The sequence below is a fragment of the Taudactylus pleione genome, unplaced genomic scaffold, assembly GCF_031769625.1.
Source record: "Taudactylus pleione unplaced genomic scaffold, aTauple2 ptg000502l, whole genome shotgun sequence".
In the NCBI taxonomy this organism is placed as follows: Eukaryota; Metazoa; Chordata; class Amphibia; order Anura; family Myobatrachidae; genus Taudactylus; species Taudactylus pleione.
This window is the reverse complement of record NW_028284904.1, coordinates 3806747-3833195: the sequence shown is the minus strand read 5'-3', so window position 1 is coordinate 3833195 and position 26449 is coordinate 3806747. Positions and strand designations below refer to the sequence as shown.

Sequence of the window (26449 nt, the reverse complement as noted above, 5' to 3'; positions counted from 1 at the left end):
TGGGTCTGAATCAGGCCCTTTGTCCCAATGTTGGGGCAACTTACCTAATTACCCGGGCCAGGGCTTGTTAGAGGGACCCGACGCAGCTCCCTCTAACCTGTCAGCCGCTCAGTGGGAGGCTGCTCGCTGCCGCTGACCAACAGCAGCCGTCTCCTCTTCTCTGACTGTGGGAGGGAGCAATCGCGCTTATCGCTGGATTTGTGCAGGCTGAGGGGCTCAGAGCGCCCCCTACCCATGCAAATAGTTTCTTTTCCTAAGGGGTGTGCCCACATCTCTCACGATTAGGCCACGTAGTAATGGTGCCCGGGCCGGCTCTCTACCATACGAGATGCAGATGGGAGTAATTATTACCTCCCTATGTTGGAGCAGAGTACTGATCTCCCAGTGATTCCCCAGGCTGGTGACAGCACAACATAAGCTGGTCAGATAGAAGATTACTACTGCCCTGCAGACCACAATCATTTAGACTATCCCACTTACGCCATGAAGAAGTCTCCTCCGGAATTTGATGCACAGTTGCGCTCAGTGGGGTCCACGTTTGCTTTGTGTCCACATGGAGCAAGCAGCAGTCCACACAAGTTACATACAACAACTAGGAGAACAATACAGGAGAGACAGATCCCAACTATCCACCTGCAGGGGGCGCAAGAGGAAGAAGAATCATCATAACCAGCACAGATTTAGGAACACAAAGGGCAAAATTTACTAAGCGGCGGTTTGATGGCGGTTTCTATTCTATTCTAAACCCCGGCAGTTTGGTGGCGGTTTCTATTCCATTCTAAACCCCGGCGGTTTGGTGGTGGTTTCTATTCTATTCTAAACCCCGGCGGTTTGGTGGCGGTTTTGCAAAGATTTCTAAATGACAGCCCTGTTCTATTCTATTCTAAAATGTGTTTTGATGGCAGTTTTGCAGCGGTTTTGGCCTTAGTAAATCTGCAGAAAGAAAAACCGCCGCCAAACCACAATCAAAACACATTTTAGAATAGAATAGGGCTGTCATTTAGAAACCGCTGCAAAACCGCCACCAAACCGCCGGGGTTTAGAATAGAATAGAAACCGCCACCAAACCGCCGGGGTTTAGAATAGAATAGAAACTGCAGTAAAACCGCCGCTTAGTAAATTTTGCCCAAAATCTTTAGAATATTATACTTAGGTTCCACAAACTAAAGAATATAATTGTCATTATATGCTACAGTCAAACACAGCAAAGAACCAAAACGTACAGTACTGCATCCAAATTAAATGCATTCAGATATGGAAATGCGCAAAAAGGTCTTGTTCATGTATGACAAGGATAAGGATAATGGAACAAAAAAGACTGAAATAATTTTGGCTAAAGGAGATGTTCCCATCAATATTTATTTTAACAGTTGATTTTCTCACTCCCCAACGCACCCCCCAACTTACAGAATGACTGTCATCCTATGTCTGGAACCAAAGGTTTGGAGAAACCGGTTATATTTGCTTCTCCAGGACTGACACCCTGGAGATATTAGCTACCCTAATGCAATGGGTCTATTCAGACCAATAACTTAGACATGACAGCTATCTGTAGTTATCCAAGGTTCCCCAGGGTGACTGTGCTATGTGGGTGAGTTTCTGCGCGAGTGTAGGAGTTCCGAGCACGAAAGTCCCTGCAGCTATTCCAGCTGCGGGAGGAGGGTGCGATACTAAACAGATGATGAATAACAGACATCCAGCGCACCTGTAATAATTATATTTCACAATATCCGGCTGATACTTTTGGGAGTAATTTTTTGCAGAGTCAAAAAAGGAATTCGCAGAATTTAATGTATCCACGATAGGAATTTTGCTCCTGGCGTCTCGAATCTTCTGTTTTATTTTCACCAGCTGATCTTGCACCGCTACAAAATAAGAAAACAATGGGTTAAAGACTTAAGAATACATTACATATTTATTTGCCACCAAGATCGCTCCCGATCTGCAGCTTACTGCTGTCAGACAGGGGCAGGCTGGCAGGGACGGCAGGATACATGGGGCGTGATTCAGGAAGGATCGCAGTTGCTTAAACGCATGCAATCGGCTGATTAGTTCGCACTGCGCATGCGTACGCACAGGCTACTCAGACCCATCGCAGAGTGATTGACAGGAAGTGCCATTTGTGGGTGGTGACTGGGGGGTTGGTCGGGGGAAATGCAGGCGTGCCAGTGCATCTCAACGCCATTTCAGGGGCGTGCATAAATGATCCACTGCGTAGCCATACACCGTGTGAGGTCTCATAGCGTGCGTGGCTGTTAGCAATTTCTGAGTAAGGTCAGGGCTTGTGCATGGGTGCGTATGGGTCCGATGGTACTCGATTGTACCGATGGTTTCGCCATTCTGCTAAGTGTTACGGATGTGAGTAAGGGGATGTGAGCGTCCTAATGTGAGGCTGCGATTGCAATGCGAATGCAATTATTTGCAGTTGCATGTGTATTATCAGACTAGCGATCCTTACTAAATCAGGCCCATGGTCATAAAAGTGAATAAACGTTCCACCACACTGCTTGATAAATTGGTATCTACCAGTACAAGTGTTTGCAGCAATTTAGTAGTGAACGCTGCCAGGAGGAGGCCATAAGATGGATTTGGCGGTTACCTGCAATACAAACTGCTGTTTTGCAGAGGAGCCAGCAATGGGGCGTCATTTTCTGAAAGCCCTCCAGAGAGCAGAAGCTGGTTGGAGGTGCGAGGATGTGCATCCGCAAACTAATAGGGTGGCTAGATTCCAGTAGAGACACATGGGGTCATTCAGACCCGGTCGCAAGCGCTGAGCACTCGCAACCAGGTCGATGTTCACCCACTGGGCATACGCACGTCGGAGCCGGCTCCGAAGTGCGCATGCGTGAGACCCAGCTAGCGACGGGCGCTCCATCGCACCAAATGGGGCGAGCTGTCGATGGTGAGTGACAGCTCGTCTCGTTTGGGAGGCGGGCAGGGGGCGTGGCCGGCCAAACGGAGGTGTTCCCGAAAGAACGCCTGCCGTTTGGGGGCGGCCCCACTGACATCAGCAGTGATGTCAGTGGTGAGCTTCCTGCTCGATCAGAGCAGGAAGCTCCCTGGGGCTTCCGAGTGCCGAGACCCAACCTTAGGGTCTCGTCGCAAGCCCCAGCGGTCGCGATAGTCTTGACCATCGCGACCAGCACCCTGGTTGGTCGCTAGAGCTGTGGGTGGTGACCCACAGCTTAGCGATCGACCAAGAGGCGGCACTACAAGATGCAAGCGGCCGCCCTCATTCAGAGCGACCGCTTGCATCTAACGACCGCCTTTGAATGAGGTCCACAGTGCAGACGTCTAGGTGTAACACCAGAATCAGCCCTTACCACTTTACACTCATCCCACTCATCACTTTTCTCCTAATATTCTGCTCATTTTGAACCACTTCCATAGACCAGATACACTTATCTATTCTTAGCAAGCAACGCCTGGACTCCACCCAAAGCCTCCCATTGGCCCACCAAAAATAGGCCATATCCCCCGAAATCTAAACATACCTGGATAATTGTAAATTAAGTGACAAAGGGGAGTTTGTACTTGTTTTCCCCCATTCTTAGAAAAGCCACCCTTCATCCTGACACTCTATTTAGCTACTACCCAGTGTCGTCCCTCCACGCGTTGTCACCTGGTGCGGGGAGGGATGCTGTGCGCGAGGCGGAGGCGCGCCCCGACGAAAAAGAAGCGTGGCCTCGTGAGAAGGAGGTGTGGCCTCACGGGAAGGGATGTGGCATCGTGGCCCAAACTCCATCCCGTGCCTTTTACCGGTGGTCCGAGCCGCCCTGTCCTGTGTGCAGTGCCGGCTCCCTCATAGTGTCAGGAGCCGAGTGCTGCACTTAATACTACAGTGCAGCACCCGGCTCCTGTCACTGAGGGGGAGTCTGCACCTTGGTGTCACCCCACGGCGGGTGACACCTGGGTGCGGCCCGCACCCCCTTGTGATGTCACTGCTACTACCCCAATTGCCTCACTGCCTTTCTTTCCTCCCACTCCCTGCTTGACCCATTTCAGTCTGGCTTTCATCCTCTCCACTCTACAGAAACTGCCCTCACTAAAGTCAGCAATGATCTCCTTGCTGCCAAATCCAAGGGCCACTAGTCTCTGCTCATTCTCCTGGACATCTCTGCTGCTTTTGACACTGTGGACCACCCTCTCCTCCTGCAAATCCTCCTACCCTCTCTGATCGTTCCTTTGCTGTCACCTCTCATGACTCTATTTCCCCCCCACTTCCTCTGCCAGTTGGTGTCTTGGACCTCTCCTATTCTCCCTCGATATGTCCTCCTTAGGGGAGCTCATCATCTCCTTCAGCCTCCAATATCATGTCTATGCTGATGACGTTCCGATCTACTTTTCCTCCTCTGACCTCTCCCCCTCTCTCCTCACTCGTATCTCCAACTATCTCTCTGCTATCTCTTCCTGGATGTCCCAGCGATTTCTTATACTAAACATGTCCAAGATCGATATGATAATCTTCTCACCCTCCAGAACACCCTCACCTCCCACAATTTATTTTTCTATTGACAGCACAACTATCTCCACTAGCCTCCAAGTGCACTGTCTTAGAGTCATCCTGGACTCCTCCTTCTCCTTCAAACCACACATCCAGCACCTCTTGCCGTCCTGCCATTTCCAACTCAAAAATATCTCCAGGATCAAACCCTTTCTCACCCTGGAGGCAATTAAGACCCTCATCCACTCACTGGTCATCTCCATATTGGACTACTGCAACAACCTCCTATCTGGCCTCCCTGACTCCCACCTGTCTCCACTACAATTTGTCCTCAGTGCTGCTGCCCGAATCATCGTCCTTTCCAAACGGTCTACATCTGTCTTCCCTCTCCTACAAGCCCTACACTGGCTCCTCTTCCCCTTCAGAACCCAATTAAAACTTCTCACAGTCACTTACAAAGCACTCACCCAATCCTCTCCTATTTACATCTCTGACCCCATCTCTGTTCACACACTCCCACCTGCCATCTTCGCTCCACCCATGAATGCCACTTCTCTTTCCAACTGATTACTTCCTCCCACTCGCCTCCAAGATTTAGCCCTTGCTGCTTCTCACCACTGGAACTCTCTCCCTCTCCCTCTCAGACTCTTAATCTCTCTACAAACCTTCAAAACAAGTTCTCATCATGACCCATTTCTTCATTAAAGCCTTCCAGCTCTCATCCTAACACACTTCTCCATGCTCCTTGCTCACTCTCTCTCCATTTTGTCTCCCCCCTCTAAACTGTAAGCTCTCATGAGCAGGGCCCTCTTCCCTCAGGTGCTTATCCTTCCCATACTTCTACCATCATCTACTCCCCACTGCCTACACCAGCATCTAACCTTTGGGTTCTGCTACCCTGCTGCCTATTTGAGTTTAATGACGTCTGATGCAGCAATTTTTATAAACAATGTCCATGTTCTGCGATGATCTGTATTTTATGTCACTTTCATTTCTGGTTTTGTACTTTGTAGGACACTGTGGACCCCTTGTGGCGCCATATAAATAAAGGATAATAATAATAAATAAAAAAACAGAATTTTAGCCTTTGGTTGGGATGTACTGAAGCCTGAAATGTGCTCAAACCTCAGAAGACCCACGTTTTCTGAGTTTTGGCTGCATTCCCAAATGTACCAAGCTCCGGGAAAGCGATACTTTCCGGAGCTCGGACCCTGGGCCTGATTCAGACCCGCTCGCGAGCGGGTCGATGTTTGGCCACTGCGCATACGCACGCCGGAGCCGGCTCCGCCGTGCGCATGCGCGAGACCCGGCTAGCGACGGCGCTTCGTCACTACGGGTCTCGCACCAAAGCGGGACAGCTGTCGATTTTGATTGACAGCTTGCCCAGTTTTGGAGGCGGGCAGGGGGGGTGGGCATAGAGCCGAAAGCTCACTAGGGCTTGCGGGAACGAGACCCTACCACAAGGGTCTCGTAACAAGCCCCAACGGTCGCGATGGTCGAGACCATCGCAACCATCACCTGGCCGCTCGCAATACCTGTGGGTGGTCAAAAAACGCCCTGATTCAGAGATTCCGGCTCTGAATCAGGCCCCCAGTACGCATCCAATAGAAGTCTATGGGCTTCTTATCGGGAGAGCTATCGTTTGCGACTTTAATCACATTTCTAGGTACATTAATATATTAATGCTGGTATGTACAGGATAAGCGATGGGATGTACCATATCCACCATGTGATGCTTGGTCCTATATATGAGGTCTACCGTTCTGTCAGCTATGGGCCAATATAGATACAGTGGGCTGGATTCAATCAGATGCGGTACTTAGCGCAGGCTACAAGCCCCGGACTTTAACGCCTGAAGCTATTTATATACAAGTACATTTCCTCACTCGGTAAGCTCGCGGCTAATGAGCTTTAAAACATAGATTCCAGCTTAAGTGCCCGACGCTATGGGTTAACGAGCGCTCGCGGTGGCTGCTATTTATATTCGAGACTCAGGTGGGTAAGTGCAGCTGTGGGATTATAGTGGGCTGCAATTGAATACCCCCGGACACTGCTACAAGCCCATGGTAATTAGCTTGGTTAATTGAATCTGTCCCAGTATGTACAAAGACTAGTCAGAGTCACAAGCCAGGCATTGGCTTTTTATAAGGCTACTAGTTAGCAGCCTGTCAAAATGACGGGACATTGTAGCGCCCGCAAAAAAGTCCCGTTTTCGGTCACTTATGCTCAGCAGTTGCGAGTAGAGATGTCAGCGCCGGCGGCTGTGCGCACCAGAACGGAGCAACAATTAAATCGCTCCGTTGGTCGCCATCTAGTGGCCGCTGATGCGCAACACACTTGAATTCCTCCCATAGAGGTGAGGAGCAGTGTTAGCCATATATATATATATATATATATAGATGGGTGGTGAGGTTTCAAATCTCTGATATCGCATCTCTACTGAAACAGTCTTTAAAGTGTAAGTTATTAATTATTACTATTTACTGTAATGCTAGCATTATAGGAAATGTGTTTGCACTACCAGCCATAAATTCCCACAATATGATTTATGCCCTATTTAAGCAATGCTGAGCATTAGCTGAAGGTTTAACAACTTACATTGTACAGAAGACTTCGTTTGATTGGTCACAGTCTGAGGAATGTCATTTATGGTCTGACGGGCCTGTATTTAAAATAAACCAAAGCTGTAAACAACACACTACATACGAAATACGGAATATTCCAAAATACGGAATATTTTTAGCATGACTAAGATAGTGAAACCTTTTGCTTTTTGATGGCTCAACTATGTTTAATAATTTTGTGCCCTAAACAAAAAGTATAAAATGACCTATAGGCTTTGTGTTTAAGGTGTATATGAAACATAAATGAATTTCAAGTACATACACAAACTTTGTTTGAGCCACAAAATTATTGGAAATATTGAATAAAATTACCTGCAGGCTGTGTGTATAAGGTGTATATATTTTACAGCAATGCATTCTGTGTTTAGATTTGGGCCCTATTCCTAAGAAATTTCAGTATGGTATGCAATTATTCCAAACTACGGAATATTCCGTTATCCAAAATACCCCTGGTCCGAGCATTTTGGATATGGGAGACTCAACCTGTAACATGTTTCATCCGCATGTAAATAAAAGCAGATGTCCATCCAAAATATTTTGTCTAAATTTGCCTGTCCCCAACCCTCAAAACTAGCGGAACAGCAGTTACAAGAACCTCCCAGTTGTTCCGCTAGTTGGCTGCAGGACAGGGTAATGTTAAATATTTAAATTGGGTGGGCATTGCATCTGAAATAAGAACATCTGCAAATACCAGTTAAAGAAAAATCTTATCTGCATCATTCATATTTTGTGATTAAAACAAGAATAAATGATTATTACGTTTACATAACAAAGTGACCTCTTATAACCGTAGCATTGTGAATACCTGAACGCATCACAAGAGCTGCTCTCTTAAGCACGAAGACTTTATAAATATAATCTCTGGTTACAGATTTCTATTCCTGGAGAACTAAACCACCATTATGGATGTGCGCAGTGTGCATCCTGCGCACAGAGCCGGATTCAGTGTGGCCCACAAAGTGGCCGCACCTGCCATTTGTCGCGTTGCGCAAGCATTCGGTGTGAACATACGCACCCTCTGCGGCTCTGTGGGCTATTCATGGACGCACACAACTGAGCCGTACCCCTACTTGCCGCTAAATGGGGGTAACCAGACGGCAGGGGGTCTGCTGGCACATAGGATAAGTGTGCCGTGGGGTGTAGGCCAAACTGCGGAGAAGCTATGGAGGAATGAGTATACGCAGCGATCCGGCTGACAGATTTCTTGTGCCAAGGATAAGGCTGGCGCATATGTGGTGTCAGTTGTGCTGCTTTAACTCGCGGATGGATAGAGGCGGTATGGCCACATAGAGCCTGGCCAAATCTGAGTACAGACGGAGTGCTTGGTGCGCTGGTTTCATGGTCAGGAACTACATAACGTGGTTATTGATACCTGGGGACCAAATGATAAAAGCTGTATGGCAGGCCTGGCCAACCTGTGGCTCTCCAGCTGTTGTGAAACTACAAGTCCCAGGATGCCTTGCCACAGTATTGCTATTAGGGAATGCTAAAACTCTGGCAAGGCATGCTGGGACTTGTAGTTTCACAGCAACTGGAGAGCCACAGGTTGGCCAGGCCTGCTGTATGGAGTAGGGCCCCCTTCTCACCTCGGCACTCCACATCTGTGAATTATGTGACTGCAGCAGTTAGCCACAATCCTGCACAACTCGCCCCAACTAGAAGAGTCAGTGACTACGCCGCCAGCTCTTCTCTCGGGGTGGCGATACACTCAGGTAGTGGAAAAACACTGATGTGCATTTAAGAGATAGAATTTACACATTTATTGCCCTCCACCCCAGCAACTATCAACTAACAGCAGACATTCCAACACACCTTCCCAATAGTGCTTTCAACTCCGGAGTCCAGAAAATCATTTATAGTTTTCAGCTGTCCAGTAAAATCTGGAATCTGTAAAGACACAGGTATGAGAATTAGCATTGCTAACAGAGGTGAAATACGGAGGAGCTGTGCAGTGTTTTCTGAAGACCGGACCCCAGTCCCCCAATAGGGAAGTTTCCATGCCTGGGACAAACATTGCTGAGAAAGCCAACTAATGCCTGTAAATGGTCATTTCATTCATACTGACAGGCGTTGCAAAGTAAACAGGGTTATTATCCTGGATTTCTCTGGATGGCTGCTGTAACTGTTCAGCTGACAATTGTCCAGTACATTCGGCTTTCCTGTCTATATGTGACAGTTAGGGATGGGGGCACCAGTGAGCCTTGCATCTCATGAAACAGAGAGGGGGGGATTCAATTCAGTACGATGAGTACCCTGTACAGAAAGTGCCGGTAATGCACTCAGAATAATACATGTATTTGCAACCCCTGCATTGCAATGCAATACAATATGGTTTGTTCCACATACAGGGGGAGATGCATTAAGCCTCGGAGAGTGATAAAGTACCAACCAATCAGCTCCTAACTGTCATTTTTCAAATGCAGGCGTTAAAACTGACAGTTAGGAGCTGATTGGTTGGTACTTTATCACTGTCCACTTTATAACTCTCCAAGGCTCAGTGCAGTTACATACTTATTTTACCTTGCTCCCAACTTCACACCACATAGTGGTGTCTACCGCTTTAAACAGTGATGTGCGCAGCTGGACATCGCAGCTTTTACCGGCATCACATTGTGCTGAACTGAATTCCCTCCATGGAGTCATAGGCACCTGGGACCTTTGTGATTTTGGCATCAGGAGTAAATATACATCTGTAGTGTTATTGTCTATTTATGACATTACTTTCCTGAACCGCAAGACGTACGATCATAATGGAGGGGTGGTATGGGGGGGGGGGAGGCGGCTTACCTGTAGGGGGCAACCAGCAATAGAACAGGATAAGGGGGGGAAATAATAAACAAAGACAAACAAATTGGGTATGGGGTTGAAAACAAAACTGCTACCCTCCGGGATGGTCATCGCCACCATCAGAGGACTCTACAGAGGGGGTGGAACATAAGAAAAAAATGTTTTTTAATAAATTAGAAATATCTATGCAGATGGGATATCAGTAGGAGGAGCAGGAATTCAGATTAATGACCCCCAGAGTGAGTAAAGTCATTGAGCAACTGGCATTATTATACCACGATAAACATATTCAGTTTGAGGCCCACTTCCCATAACACATGCATCAATCTCAAGGACTTAATGAAAACAACCTAGTACCAAGGGGGAGATGTATGAAACCTTCTAAAAGGGGCAAAAAGGGATGTTGCCCATACCAACCAATCAGACTGTAGCTATCATTTTTAACTACGTTTAGATAAATGATAGCTACAATCTGGTTGGTTGCTATTGGCAACACCTCCATTTTGTCCTCTTTAGATGGTATAAGACTACTACTCCTAAGTGAGGCGTTTCTTTAAAAAAAAAAAACAAGCAAAGTTTTGAGGAATGGGTCGTTACCGTATGAAAGTCAGCGTCTATGGTAAGGTCAGCGACGTTGGGGCCGGAGGAGCACTGCGCGCCACATGATGTCAGCGTATTGTTAATCTGGTTTCTCAATGTAGTGAGGTTGTTAACGAGCTGCCTCTGTTGGTCCTGCAAGGTGTTAAAGGAGTCGTTCACGGCGTTCAAGGCCTTGGCTGTGGCATTTAGATCTACAAAAGAGAAACAACATTGATCATGCTATATTCAATTATTTCCTGTGTCTTATAATATCCGTAACCATGTGTGACCATGAGCTCTAAAACGTAAAGCATAAATTTAGATAAATGTAAAGGGTAAAAAGACTAAACCTGTACTATGTTGTGTCTGACACCTTGAGAGCAGGCTGGCGGCTGCCATTTTGTGGGTGTCCTATGCTAATTTTTTTAAAATGTTTTGCCACAGATTACTTAAAGGGGACATTCCAAAGGCTGCAGGCTATTTTTTTTTTTAATTCTGCACCCCAAAACCCCAATTCTGCACTTTTTTTTCGCCACCTAAGCAGTGAAGAAAACTTATCCCCGTTTTTTTACAAAGACTTTTCGCACCTGCGAAAAGTCTTTGAAATTGAATATGGGGATAAGTGAAAATGGCGAAAATGACGTCATCGGCAATAAATTATCGCCGATGAAGGACTTTTCGCTCCAAATTGAATATGGCCGTATATATTAAAGCTTTCCAAACATATCTCTAGTGAAGATGGCGGTGTTTGCCAGATAGGGTTTTTTCCTATTTATCAAAGGCTCCTGCTGGCAATTGCTATGGCTGAGTATCGCTGGCGGAAACCATTGCTGGTCACTATGGCAGATAGCTTCCCCATGTAAAGCACGGAGAAGACGATTTTAGGATAACAATCACTATCCACATCTCAGAAAAGGGAAAAACCTATTTTTCATTATTATTATTATTATTATTATTATTAATAATAATAATATTTTTATCATTAAGCATTTTTTCCCCCCAAAAGAAACCACAAAATATTTAATATTGTCAGATTTAAATCTTTTTAATCTTATCAATTAACTGGTAGTTAGGACCCGGCAAAGGCCAGTACACCATAGCCCTGCCCACCCCCGGACTGCTGTCATACCTACCCCGTGCCGGGGCAACAGGACTCTCGTGGGTCATTCAGACCCGGTAGTTAGCGCCGATGCGCTCGGACCGGGTCAATGGCCCCCCACAGAATATGCGCACGCGGCGCCGGCACCGTCGTGCGCATGCGTGAGACCCGCTACGACCGACAGCGCCGGTCGTAGTGGGTCTCGATCCAAAGGGGGCGAGCTGTTGATGTTGATTGACAGCTCGCCCCGTTTGGAAGGCGGGCCGGGGGGGTGGCAGCCCAAGCGGAGGCGTTCCCATGGGAACGCTTACTGTTTGGGGGAGGCCCCACTGACATCACTAGTGATGTCAGTGGAGAGCTTCCGGCTCTGACAGAGCCAGAAGCTCTCCGGGGCTTACGACAAGGGAGACCCTACCCTAGGGTCTCGTCGTAAGCCCCGATGGTCGCAATGGTCTCTGACCATCGCGACCATCACCCGAGGGGTCGTTAGAGCTGTGGGTGTTAACCCACAGCCTAACGACCGCAACAGAGGCGGGCGGTCAGGATGCAAGTGGCCGCCCAGTTTCTGAGCGACCGCTTGCATCCTCCGACCGCCTCTGAATGAGGCCCTCTCTTCTCTGCCCCAGCCATCTCTGTCGCCTGCGGCGCGCTCCCCGGCTCCCACAGAGCATGAAGGAGACGAGAAAGACCGTCCTGGATTATTACCTATATTTTCTGCTAGATGAACTAGAATTACAAGCCTAGGCTTTCAGTTCCACTGTGCAGCGGTGAGAGTCCTCTTACCCCTGACGGTCAATATCACCGGGGAGCTGAGCCATCGCTCCGCAGACCCAACAAATGAGACAAACGGCATTAGAGAATCTTTTCTATTCAGCACATATTGAGGTGTTAAGGAGACCAGTGAGCTTTTAAAACCACGTTGCCATTATTTTCCAGTACAATAAGGTTCTACAACACCTGATATAACTCGTTCTTGCGTTAATCTTTCTTTAACAAAGTTGTCTGAAACCAAGTACATATTTGCTGTCTATAAAAGAAAGGAGTGTTCCCTTATTGCATTGCATGATTCTAATCCTGGCTATTTCTAGTCTTGGTTTCTGGGAATGAGAACGCCTCTATACACATGACTGCATATATTTTTTACAAACATTATTTCCTGTTACCAGAGTCGGTTTCTGATCTGTTTTATGGGAACAAGAGCTTGGGTGCTTTGGACACGTTGTGATGCAATCATTCTTCATCTCCTGTTCATCTGCATGCCCCTCGTTTAGAAGTGGGCAGGGCTACAGCAACCTGTGAGGGCCTGATTCAGAGCCGCTCGTAAGCGGCCGCTCGTTCGTTCTGAGCGATGTTCGCGTATGGGTTTTAGTACGCATGCGCGAACCAGTCAGTGCGGACAGGATGAGGCGTTTGTGGGTGGTAACAGGTGAAGGTGCTTGAAAATGGGGAGTGGAGATCCGAACGCAGGCGTGCCAAACGGTCAAAACGGGCGTTTAATGGGTGTGCATAATTAACAAAGCAGCGTCATCGACCACATCAGTTGGGTGTCTTTTAGCCAGAATTGCTCGCATGATTGCGGTAGGAAAATGCTACCACAAGAATAGCGAGCAGTTAATTCGCCTTTCGATGTACTTGATTAATCTAATAAATAGCGGAGATGACGTAAGATGCGAGCGGCCAGGGGGCGTTTTTTACAAAAAAACGTCCGCATGTTTTGTTCGCTCGTTCAGACATAGAGGCGTCAACAGACCGCAAAGAGCGAACGGTCAATTTAAATAGACAGCCCGTTTTTCTGGACGAGCGAGCGCAAATAGCGTCCGGCTCTGAATCAGGCTCTGAAACCCACCAGGGCATCAGAATGTTCAAGTCAGTAGCACAGAGTATTTCAGGATGAGTGGAAATGTGATAGGAGCACAGGGCCTGATTCAGAGCCGGACGCTCTGATCAGAGCGCTCGCTCTGAATCAGGGCCCTCCTACCTCAACTTGGAGCGGCCTCATGGACGCTCGCATAGCTGTGGGTTACCACCCACAGCTATAGCGAGCGTCCATGATGATGGTCGCGATGGTCAAGACCATCGCGACCATCGGGCTTGCGACGAGACCCTGCGGTAGGGTCTCGCTGCCGCAAGCCCTGAAGTGATTTTGGCTCTATCAGAGCCAAAATCACTCCCACTGACATCACTACTGATGTCAGTGGGGCCGGACTCAGATGGTAGGCGTTCCCATGGGAACGCCTCCGTCTGGCAGCCACGCCCCCGGCACGCCGACCAAAGGGGGCGTGCTGTTAGTCACCATCGACAACACGCCCCCTTTGGTGCGAGACCCGGAGCGACAGCTTGGCTGTCGCTATGCAGGTCTCGCGCATGCGCACGATGGAGCTCCCTCCGTCATGCGCATTAGGGCACCATCGACCCGCTTGCGAGCGTCCTACGCTCGCGAGCGGGTCTGAATTAGGCTCACAGTCCTGATGTGGAAGGGGGGATAGATGCAGCAGGGATTAGGGAGGCTAATCCCGGGATATTAAGGATTTTGGCCTAAAAATGGCCGGGATTGAATCCCGGGATTGGAAGCCTCCACCAATCCCGCCATTGGCCATACTAAGGACCTGGAAATGACGTGCAGTGAGGGCAGAAGTGCGATTCCATGCCCATAAAGTCCACCTAAAGAAGAAACTTGTCCCTTTGCTTGCCACAAGATTATATTCCCCCTCTATGTCCATGTGGATGGTAGGGAATGACGTTGGCAGTAGCTGATGACGTCAAGGTCCTCTCCATGAAGGGCATCTAGACACTACCGTGTTCAGACACTGCCCGCCTCCCCCTTCAACCAGCTGGCACTGCGCACCGTGACGTGAGGACAGAGGTCACGCTGCGCAGCCCGATGCTGACTGGACTGCCCACGTGACCCACCGCTCTACAGGACACTGTGGGGACTGGGCGGGAGGCTCTTTTTACTTTTAAACCAGAACAATCCCGGGAATCCCGGGATTGAGTTTTTTTCGATCCCGGGATTGGACTCCCTAGTAGGGATCCACAGACTGAGATAAATACTGTATAGTCCAGATGTCTTCTAGGGAATCAATATGAATGACCGTCGGACGTCAGCCTGGCGGTTCCAATCCCAAAGCCCGGAGCCCGATGGGTAAAAATCCATACAGCGCAGGTAATTATACTATCCCTAACCCTCCCTTAGGGGTGCCTAAGCCTAACCACCCCCCTAGTGCCTAACCCTAACCTCCCTCCTTTAGTGCCTAAACCTCTCCCCGCACCCTAACCATAACCCCAGGGGGTGCCTAACCCCACATCCCCCCAGGGGTCCTAAACCTAACACCCCCCCACCCCCGGCTAAGTGTATACTCACCCCCGGCAGAGAACAATCGGTTCCGGCGTTTCAGCGTCGGTATTAACATAGGCGTTGGTATTTCAACACCTATGTTAAATCCGTTGCCAGGATTACAGTGTCGGGATTGCGGCCGCCGGTCTCATAACTGCATCCCGTCTTCTAGTATTTCTATTTGTTTGTATTTTTTCTGAAGGAAAAATGAAAAATACTAGAAGATAGCTCCTGAAGGGAATGACCTTCTCTCCCAGACATGCAGTTTGCATCGGCTGTCCTGTTAGTAGGAGGAGCATGGTCCACAGCAGCGCAGAGTATATCAGGAGATGAGAGATGCATGAGTGAGGACAGGACTGGGTGTGCAGTGCAATGATGTGAGGAGGGGAATGGAGGCAGCAGAATGCCAGAGAGTTATTATGTAATAGGGCAGGATCCCCCAGCAGCACAGAGTACATCAGGATATGAGTAATGTATTAATGAGGGCAGAGGCAGTATCTTTGTCGTACTTGCTGACCTTGTGTCTGGGGGGTGTGATGGCACGATCACGTCATCATAGCCCCGCTCCCCGCTGTGCAAAGCCAAGAAGTGGGGGGTGGAGCCACAATGAGATGACGTCATTGGCCGTCTGTGCCGCCCACTTCCCCAGCCCCTGAGGGACTTGTCCATCTTTCTGGGGATGCCGGGAGTGCCACCCGATTTTTGTGAGCCTCCCTGCTATTCTGAGAGGGTAGGCAAATATGGTCATGGTGTGAGAAGTAGAATGGAAGCAACAGGATACCACAGACTGGGAGTTATATAGTGGAGCAAGCAGTTACTCCAGCAGCACAGAGTGTATCAGGAGATGAGTGCTAGTGAGGACAGGGCTGCATGTGACTGGAACAGTGTCATGATGTGAGGAGGGGAATGGAGACGGATCCTCCAGCAGCACAGAGTATATCAGGTGATGAGTAATGTGTTTAGTTTTTCACCATGGCCCTAACTATGTGGAGTTTGTATGTTCTCCCTCTCCTTGCGTAGGTTTCCTCCGGGTATTCCGGTCTCCTCCCACAAACCAAAAATATACTGGTAGGTTAATTGGCTCACATAGATTGTAAGCTCCAGGATATTATTTCTGTTTTAAAGTTCCTTAAATGCTCTGAGAATCTACAGCTTGCATAATCCACCGCTAAAGGGGGGTATCCACTAGGCGATTTTAGCAAGCGATTGCACGATAACGACGTCGTTATCGTGCAATCGCTTGGAAATCGCGCGTGCATCGGTCATGTTTTGGTCGGAAGCAACCAGCGATGCGCGTACACGCTGGTCACTTCCGACATCTGTCATCGCCCGTACATGCTGGTCAAGCTGACGTTCCCGTCAGGTTCAGCATGTGCAGGGATGATGGATGTGCCTGGACTGAACGAGTGAACGATCAGTCTAGGCACATCACTAGATATACAAACGAGAGCACGATTGCAATGTCGTAATCGTGCTCTCATTTGTATATCTAGTAGTGGATACTCGCCTTTAGTAAATTTGCAACACTTGGTAAATAAGTTACCCCCAAATCACGGCATGACCAGATTAAGTAGGTACATGAACAGGAAGCTTATTAAGGATTGTAAACTTTAATTTCTTCTAATGCAAATCTAAACTCTCCCTTGTGCAAATAACGAGCTAACAAACATTTAGCATTATCTATAACTAAGTGCTCAGCTGTACAACATAGATAAATGCACCAGAGTACACAGCAAAATATTTGTTTAAGAGTGATACATATTTGTTTAATGATCTTAAAAGATGGATCACCGTCCATGGGAACAGACAGCCATACAGACATGCAGCAATGTAAGATCAGCCCGGTTAGACAGTCTTGGTTTTGCACAAACTAGAATGTTGTGCGGGTAAAGCCAAAAAAAAACCCCTAAAATGAAAAAAACTAAAATCACTTATCAATGGGATTCACAATTTTATTCATATGCAAAAGTACAGCGAGAGCGATGGTGTGACCACGTGCCTAGATCTGTGCTATTTGCGCCTGACTTCGCGGAGCAGTGCATGGATCTGAAAGCCAAGATGGCGGTTCCTGGTCTCTAGATGTTTGCACCAAATGATGGGGAAGTGCACAAGTAGCCGAACTTGTGCAAAAACAAAAGCAGTATGAGCCTTCGTATTTTGCAATTCTCCTTCTGCCTACCTTCCAGGATGTAGTTCCCGGCAAGGGATTTAACATAGCTGGCAAAATACCGACGCCTATATTAATTCCGACGCCGGAATGCCGAGGACGCCGGACCGATCGTCCTCTCTGCCGGGTAAGTATACACTTAGCCCGGGGATGGGGGGAGGGGTTAGGTTTAGGGACCCCCGGGGGGACTTAGTGTTAGGCAACTCCCCTGGGAAGGTTAGGGTTAGGCTAGGGGAAGGGGGGGTTAGGGTTAGGCACTAGGGGGGGAGGTTAAGGTTAGGCACCCCCCGGAGGGTTAGGTTTAGGGAGCGGGGAAGGGGGGTTAGGTTTAGGCACCCAAGGGGGGAGGTTAGGGTTAGGCACTAGGGGGGAGGTTAGGGTTAGGCACTCCTAAGGGACGGTTAGGGGGGGGAGAGGAGAGGGTTAGGGTACTTACCTCAAGGTGTCTGGATTTCGCCCCGCCGGGCTGCAGCTGTCGGTATTTGATCTGGCGGCTAAACAGCCGCCGGCATTACATACCGAATCCCTTCCTTCCTTGCCCTATTTGCATGATCATATTGTGCAGGTGAAACAAATGGTTTCACTCAATCTGATCTCTGAATGATTTAGCAGGAGATGTATCAAGTCTTGGAGGGAGATAGAGTGGAGGTTTTTTTTTTATTTTTATTATTATTATTATTATTATTATTATTATTATTGTTAATATTATATCAAGCAACCAATCAGCTTCTACATGGCATTTATATAGCACAGTCTATGAAATGACAGTTAGAAGCGGATTGGTTGCTTTGGGTAACTTCTCCACTCTATCTCTCTCCAATGCTTGATACATCTCCCACAAAATGGTTTATAATATCATGGGCCAATCCGATCACAATCACAAATAATTTAACCTTTGACAGTTGCCAAGGACAGACTGGGACTAAAAGTCAGCCCTTGCATTTAAAGCACACAGGGCAACCTTGGCGACAGTGTCCAGCTTCTGATATCCTCCTATGGGCTCCTTGGGCAGCTCCCAGCCTCCCCAGGTCACATGACGTGACATCATGACTCTGTGATAAAGAAGGCAAATCTGCTCGGCCTGGGCTCTGAGCGGCTCAGGCCCTGACTGCTGGCCGGGCAGAAAGCCCGGTTGACGGTCAGCCCGTCTAGCAGTGTACTGGGCAGAGACGTGAAGAGCCTCCCCTGTCATACTCCTGAGATTTGATAAAAAAATAATTAGAATAATACAAAGATGATATTTATAACTTATAAACATCTTCTTTATTTATTGTAATAATTTTTATAGTTAACACTCACCAGCTTTGTGGAGCTCCCTAGAACTGCAGGGCGACGAGAGATGAGGCAGCAACAGCTCAGCCTCGCTTCTGTATAGTCAGACTCTGTTTGCAGAGCTGGGGCGGGGCCACACCACGGGCAGTAAGCTGCACAGAAAGAGAGCTAATAGAGGCATGCCTGATATTATTGTGTCATGGGTTTCTCAATTAAAAGGTTAAATGACTTACAAACGGGGACCAAGGACTAATTTCACCACCATAACCTTTTCACAGTACGATGACTGGGCCCGGTTAGGTTTGGCTAAGCCAAATCACAGGAGCAAATAGAAGAAAGGAGGACAGACCATAGATAATCTTCTCGCTTTTTTTAAAAGTAATATTTATCATGCCAGGCGTGCCCTATTTTTGATAAAGATTTCTGCGAGAGGTTTTGATGGCACTGTTGCTTTTGATCTCTATAGAACACTACACATTTTGTTGAAAACTTTAAACCGACTTCAGTAGTGATCATCAAACATTTCCTTAATTCCCTCCCTAACAACCCGTGTTTCAGCCCTGTAGGAGCATATATTATCAGTGACTCTGTAACTTTGTGCTCACCCAATGGACATCAGGGACATCAGTACTAGTATTAGGACATTCAGGAGAAATATCTGGAGACAAAATGCATTTAAAATTGTATTTAGCCCCTAAAGTTCTACAATCAAATATTACCGTACTACACAAATATACATTTTTACATTACAATACGTTATTCTGTATAAAATCACAGGACGGACGCTCTCACCATTTACCAATCCTTCAATAGTAGTCAGAGTGTTATTTGCTTTCAACTCAATTTTATTTTTAATCTTCTCGCCAAGAATTGGACCAATACCTACAAAAAAAAATAAAAATAAAAAAATGAAATATAATATTGGCAAGAGACTTAAATGAATTGCTCAGATTAGAGAGTATTTCTTAAAATATACTTTGCTAATGCTATTTAGGAATTTGATTTACTATACTGTAATATATTTGCTGCAAATATATTTGACAAAAATTATTTACATTTAAATGCCCATTATATATGCTGAAGACCGAATCAGTTTAGTGATGATACCATGGTCATAAAAATACTTCTGTTAAGTTTGACATGGTACAGAAACAGACAAATCTCAGGTGCACAACTCCAAATTACTGATAATATATAAATGCAATAAAATTTTGCAATCAATAGAGGTTTTTAGCATAATCATGGCCAAGGTTATGGGCCTACCCACCATATCCAGGTACCCTCTTTAGGGTAGGTCCCTAACATACTAGGTTTCAAATCCAGAGCACACAACACCCCCAAACTAGCCCAGCTAGCCACCCCAGGGCACCGCCACAGTAAGAAGAGTGCAGTATAAAGAGATAGTTAAGAGCAGCCACAGCTGGATATAAAGACTGAAAATAAAAAAGTGAAGTACATCTATAATAAACAGTGAAGGGTTAAAATGTGTTATAAAAGAAAAATGTGTTATATGCGGTGCTCTGAAACAGATCAACCAAAGCAATCCAGGGGGACCCACGCCCCAAAAATTAACCAAAGTTGTACTACAGTATATAACTTGTAGGACTTACCTAGAATTGTGCCTAATACCAGTGTGCATATACATTACCAGACTCCATGCTTTTAAACCAATAAGGAAAACCTCTATTGATTGCAAAATGTTATTGCATTTATATATTATCAGTAATTTGGAGTTGTGCACCTGAGATTTGTCTGTTTCTGTGCCTGCAATTAGTCTCATTAATTAGCATCTCCCATTATATATATGAAGGGTGTGCAGTCCAGGAACCTTTCCTATATACTCCATTTAAGTCCTACAAGTTATATACTGTAGTGCAACTTTGGTTCATTTTCGGGGCGTGGGTCCCCCTGGATTGCTTTGGTTGATCTGTTTCAGGGCACCACATATAACACATTCTTATTTTATAACACATTTTAACCCTTCACTGTTTGTTTATTATACATGTACTTCTTTATATACCTTCATCTACTTCTTACTCTCTACCAGGGCACCTAACACTTGGTTGCTCTGTATTGTTGCTTATCTGGGTGTTATGGTCGCGAATGTAGCAATGTATATTATCCATGTCCTGTAATGTAATGTATTGTACTGTACTGTAAGTCACTGTAAATCAACCTATTTGTTTATGTACTTTGTAAGGCGCTGCGGAACACTTGTGGCGCCATATAAATAAACGATAATAATAATAATAATAATAATAATAATATGCAGCTGTGGCTGCCCTTAACTATCTCTTTACACTGCATTTTTCTTACTATGGCGATGCCCTGGGGCGGCTTAGCTGGGCTAAATTGGGGGTTTCCTGCGCTCTGGATTTGAAGTTGAACCCTAGTATGTTAGGCACCTACCCTAAAGAGGTTACCTGGATATGGTGGGTAGGCCCATAACCTTGGCCATGATTATGCTAAAAACCTCTATTCATTGCAAAATATTATTGCATTTATTTATTATCAGTAATTTAGAGTTGTGCACCCAAGTTTGACATGGTGTCAGCACTAGCAGAAAATGTCATTGTATAAGCTGGTAAAATATATTTGGACAAAAGAGTTTGGTGGGAGTATATATACAGTATATGTATATATATATTTATATATGGTGAGGAACATGTGGGGCATTAGTTGCTGTTGGAGCCGTGAGTGGGGGCTCCCATGGTGTAGGGGCGCACCACCGTCCAGCTGTCAGTGTACACGTCCTAGAGGACAGTTTAGCGGAATTATAGAATAGATATTGTAATATAAAATCAGCCAATTCTTAAGCCACATAACAGATGAGTTTGTATTTTAATTCCTACACATGTGCAATAAATGTGTTATTTTACACACACACACATATATATATATATATATATATACGCAGTTACAGTATGTATATATATTTATATATAATTTATATATATATATATATATATATATTATATATATACAGTGTATATATATATATATATTTAAATATATTATTATTGTAAGAGGTCCACTTATATAGCGTTGGTTCCATTTTCCATTTTTGAGGGCCTAACCGGTATTTATGAAAATATTAAAATCACCAGGAAGCACTGACATCACCGAGGCTGCCACTACACTTACCGATAATGGTGCTATTGGCGCGGTCTATAGGTACGCTGCTTGAATTAATAATAATGTCAACATCCTGGAAGAAATACAAAGAAAAAGATATCATAACAGATTGATATGTATCCCAGACAGGTCTCCAAATTACATATATGTAAAAATATTTTATAATCAGGAAGAATTATTATTATTTGACTGTTGTCATTTATTTTCATGGGAAAAGTATCTGTATTTGCATTTTGGTAGCTGTTGGGTTCATCCCTAAAAGAGCAATCAAACCGCCCCGGGCTGAATACTGCTTCAATTATCATTAATCTGTTCTGTAACGTAACTAGTAATCATTGTTGTCTATATCTCAATAACATGGAATTTGTCATTGATTCACTGAAAAATGATTGGAACAAAGGGCCTGATCCAGACCCACTCGCGAGCGGCTGTCCGCTCGCAAGTGGGTCGATGGTCTGCACTGAGCATGCGCACGACGGAGGGAGCTCCGTCGTGCGCATGCGCCAGACGCGATGAGCGAAGGAAAGTCCTTCGCTCGTTGTGTCTGATCAAAGGGGGCGTGCTGTCGATGTTGATTGACAGCACGCCCCCTTTGGTAGGCGTGCCGGGGGCGTGCCTCCCTGACGGGGGCGTTCCCAAGGGAACGCCTACCGTCAGAAGCCGGCCCACTGACATCACTAGTGATGTCAGTGGGAGTGATTTTGGCTCTGATAGAGCCAAAATCACTCCGGGCCTTGCGGTTGAAAACCTCAACCGCAGGCTCCGGCTCGCAGTTTCGATGGTCGCGATGGTCACGACCATCGCGGCCATCAAACTGCACGCTCGTATAGGCTGTGGGTGGTGACCCACAGCTATACGAGCGTCCAGGAGGACGCTCCATTTTTATGGAGGGCGGCCCTCATTCAGAGCGTGCGCTCTGCTCAGAGCGTACGGCTCTGAATGAGGGCCTATACGAGCGTTCCCTTGGGAACGCCCCCGTCAGGGAGGCACGCCCCCGGCACGCCCACCAAAGGGGGCGTGCTGTCAATCAACATCGACAGCACGCCCCCTTTGATCAGACACAACGAGCGAAGGACTTTCCTTCGCTCGTCGCGTCTGGCGCATGCGCACGACGGAGCTCCCTCCGTCGTGCGCATGCTCAGTGCAGACCATCGACCCACTTGCGAGCGGACAGCCGCTCGCGAGTGGGTCTGAATCAGGCCCAAAGAAAGTTACTTAAAGAACTCTAATGGATGTCATTGTTTCAGATAGGCTATCTCCATACCGATAGCATGATGAACAGAAAATTGTATCCTACACTGATGAGCACTATCAAGTGCCAAACAGTCTATCTGTAGGTGGAATTACAGTCTGTACCATACTCTAACACACAGAGGGCCTTATTCAGATATAAGCGCTATAGCACAGGCGCTGAGTCTTTGAACGTAGCGGCTGTGCTAAGCTATGCAAAAGTCGTTGTAGGCGTCTTAAGTAAAAAGCCGTCCCGCTGCCAGCTTCCCTGATCCGCTGCTGCATCCGAAGGCTCAGCATCGGATCAACTGCGTTACCATCAGATCACTGAGTGACCCTCAGATTACTCAGCATGTCCAACAAAATCGCACTGCTAGGGCCAGCGAAGTTACGACAGCTCCGAGACGCCCAGAAAAAGAGTCCGACACGCCCCCTTTTTCTGAAACGCTCCCTGTCTCCTCCCCCAAACGCCAGCAGCAGCAGCGTGTCTATCGTGCTGCAGCGTTGGGACACTGCGACCGATATAGCAGATCTGCAACCATCGGAGATGTACGTAAATAATGTCAATTTTAAGGTCGTATGAAAATCTCTTTGTCAGTAAATTGTTGTACTTGGAGTCTTGGACAGCGTTTTTGCAGGTTTGGAAACAGTCTCTGGGATTGGTACTGTGACTTGTAGATTGGGACATGCTGGATGATGGCAAGCCATGTGCATTCGTGGGATCAACAATACAGAAAAAGACGCTCGCAAAACAGTTTTACTTTTAGCTTTATTTTTAGGTTACGGCTATTTTAACACTCCTATTGATCGTTACGGTGGTAGCTTTCTTGCTGCAGTATCAGATAATTGCCTTCTTGCAGTAAGCCCCCTATAAATCTTTACAGTTTAATCCATCACTGTAATGGCAACTGGTCATAAAAGCCGAGTCCTCAGGTAGCTGTATAATCCTCTCATTTGCTCAGCAGATGGAACAGTTCAATAAAGGATATTTTTTTGCAGGCAGACATTTGCTTCGGGATAAGGGAACCTGGTGCCCGCCACCTGTCGTACAAATAGAAGTCCCAAAGGCTGACAGGATATGCTGGGACTTGTAGTTGGACAGCAAGAGGCTGACCAAACCTGGTTTTCGGATACACTGCAACTCGCATTTCACATCGCATACTGTACCTGGGGCACTGAATTGATGTAGGTCTCCAGATTATTCATTGTATCGTTAAAGGACGTAAAGCTTTTATTTACTGCAGTATCAAATTTGCTGTTGCTATAAAACAGACAAATGTCACCGGCCCTGTGGGAGAAAACAGTAACAACATCAGAATAGATGGGTACTGGGTTCCTGCAGTAAATGATGTGCAGGAACAGAGCTGCCCTAAGATGTTTGGGAAGAGGCCAAAATACACCGGGTTATGGGGCAATTAATACTTTATTAGAAGACATTGTTTTAAATGTTTTGCTTGTTTAAATAATGCAACTACAGGTATATAAGACCGCAATTAACTAACATGCACATGCAAGACTTACCCCGCCTGTTTTACCCCCAGTAAGTTCTGTAAGATTTGCCAAACACCCTGTGATATCATACTGCAGACAATATATGGCAATTGGCCCCCTGGAATGGCTGCAATCTCAGATAAAAGTCCTATCAAAACACAATAAGACCGTTATGTGACATTGAGGCTGTTCTGCTGCTAGAGAATCACTTGTGTTCTGCCAATTTAAGAAAATAACAATCACAAGTTCTAGCCATGCATACTGCAAAATACAGTGTACAATGGCCAGTATCAGCATGTGAGGATACCGGGCATATGTTTAGCCCTATACCCACTCAGCACCAGCTGGTCAGCCTGAACGCAGCCTTATATGCTGGCTTCGGGTACCCAGGACCGCTATGGATTTAGTATCACTTAGGTTATAAACTGTATATGTACAAGTGTACTTCATTTCATGTATATTCATATGATAAAAAAGACACAACACAAGTAACAAAATCCAAGACGAAGCTATGGGCATTAATATGCAGCTGGTTCCCTCTTTGTTACTGTAACAGCCACCAATCTTCTTCAAACACTTTCCATTAGGTTTCAGAACATGGCTGCGGAGATCCTCATCGTATAGAGCTTAATTAGTGGGGTCGGGCACTGACTTTGGGTAATAAGGCCTGGCATTCTAATTCATCCCAAAGGTGTTTGATGGGGATCAGGTCATGGATCTGAGCAGGACATTTAGGTTCTTCCCCACCAAATTTGGAGAACTATTTTTTTGATGGACCTCAACGGTCATGCTGAGACAGGAAAGGGCCTTCCCCAAACTATAGCACCAAGTGGGAACCATTTCTCCAGAATGTCATTGTACGCTGCAAGATTAAGATATGCCTTCACTGGAACTGAGGGGCCTGGGCCAGACAAGGAAAAATAGTTCTAGTCCATTATCCCCTCCTCCACCACACTTTGAGGTTTGCAGCTTAGGCAGGAAGCCAGACGGTAAAGCGTGATTCATCGCTCCAGACAACGTGATTACACTCCAACACCACTCCAGGAGATGTTTTGCATTGCGCATGGTGACCTGACGGTGCCATGGACACTAACAGTTCTTGTGCTGACGTTGGTTCCAAAGGTAGTTTGGAATGAGGTGGTGAGTGTTGCAACCATGGACAGACAATTTTTGCGCTCTTGAACTCTTGGTGGTCCAATTTCGTGAGCTATTGTGGCCTACTGGTTTCGCAGCTGTTGCTCCTGGACTTTACAATAACATCACTTACAGTTGACCAGGACAGTTGTAGAGGGGCAGAAGGTCTACAAACGGACTTGTTGGATAGTCACCGATCTCTTCCGTGTGACCTATACTACTACTACTAATGCGTGATGATTATGAAGTTGCATGGCTGTATTCTTCATCCACTGAATCTGTGCTGGAATAGTGGGATCAAAGGGGTGTGACCACACTTATCTGCTGCCCAGAGGATACAGCCCAGGTGGAACTATGGCAGCCACGCCAGGCCACTGGATCACAAGGCCAGAAAGACAGTGGATCATAAAGCCAGTGGATCAGGAGGCCATATCTGCAAGAAGCAGGCAGGACTGAGACTTTGTGTGAATACCAGCTGCCCTTAGGGCTGAAGAAGTGAGATAGTGCCCAAATTGGGGGCTAGGTTGTTTCTTATTTCCTGTTGCTGTATGCGGACAATATTAAAGCTCATGTTGTTTGTTTTAACCCAAACAAGCTGTATGGAGACCCTTATTTGAGCACCCAAATTCTGCACCATTGACCACTCTACTGAGCACTAGCTGCCAGGATAGGCTTCAAGAGGCTTCATAATGTCACATGGGCAGGACGCGGTGGAGGATGGCCCATGGCGATAAGGTCCCTGCTAAGGCGCTGCATAATAAGTATAACACAGTCACCCGCAGAGGCGGCGCAGGTTTACTGTGGATACAACGCTCTGATTTTTACCGTTGTACATTCTGAAAATCACTTTTAGGTCCTGATTCCGAGCGACATAGCTCAGTATGCGGCCGCATCTAGCAAATTTCAGCAATCTGCTGATGGAAACATATAGATAAGGACAAATGTGTTTTGTAAACATACAAAACAAGAAACATACCAACGTGGCAAAAAAAAAAAAAAAAAATTAACTGGAAAATACCGCTCATGCCGCATATTTTATGATGAAAGGATAAGTCCCCTAAAAGTGCGTGCGTTCATGCAAAATGTTCTCATGCCATGAGAGAATGTAAGCTGTATGACGAGGTGTTTAGATTTGCTCTATGGCTACTGATTC

The 26449-nt window shown here is 46.5% G+C and overlaps 1 protein-coding gene across 1 annotated transcript in view; it reads right to left on the bottom strand.

Moving 5' to 3' along the window:
* Positions 1–26449, bottom strand: part of LOC148501798 (prominin-1-A-like) — a 158826-nt gene that overhangs the window by 36358 nt on the left and 96019 nt on the right. Inside the window, exons 5-12 of the mRNA XM_088449980.1 lie at positions 23839–23959; positions 21451–21514; positions 19099–19188; positions 10453–10646; positions 8881–8955; positions 7043–7106; positions 1706–1865; positions 481–633 (exon numbers count right to left, since the gene is read on the bottom strand). Coding sequence (XP_088306106.1) covers positions 481–633; positions 1706–1865; positions 7043–7106; positions 8881–8955; positions 10453–10646; positions 19099–19188; positions 21451–21514; positions 23839–23959 — 921 coding nt within the window. The remainder of the gene's footprint in view (positions 1–480; positions 634–1705; positions 1866–7042; positions 7107–8880; positions 8956–10452; positions 10647–19098; positions 19189–21450; positions 21515–23838; positions 23960–26449) is intronic.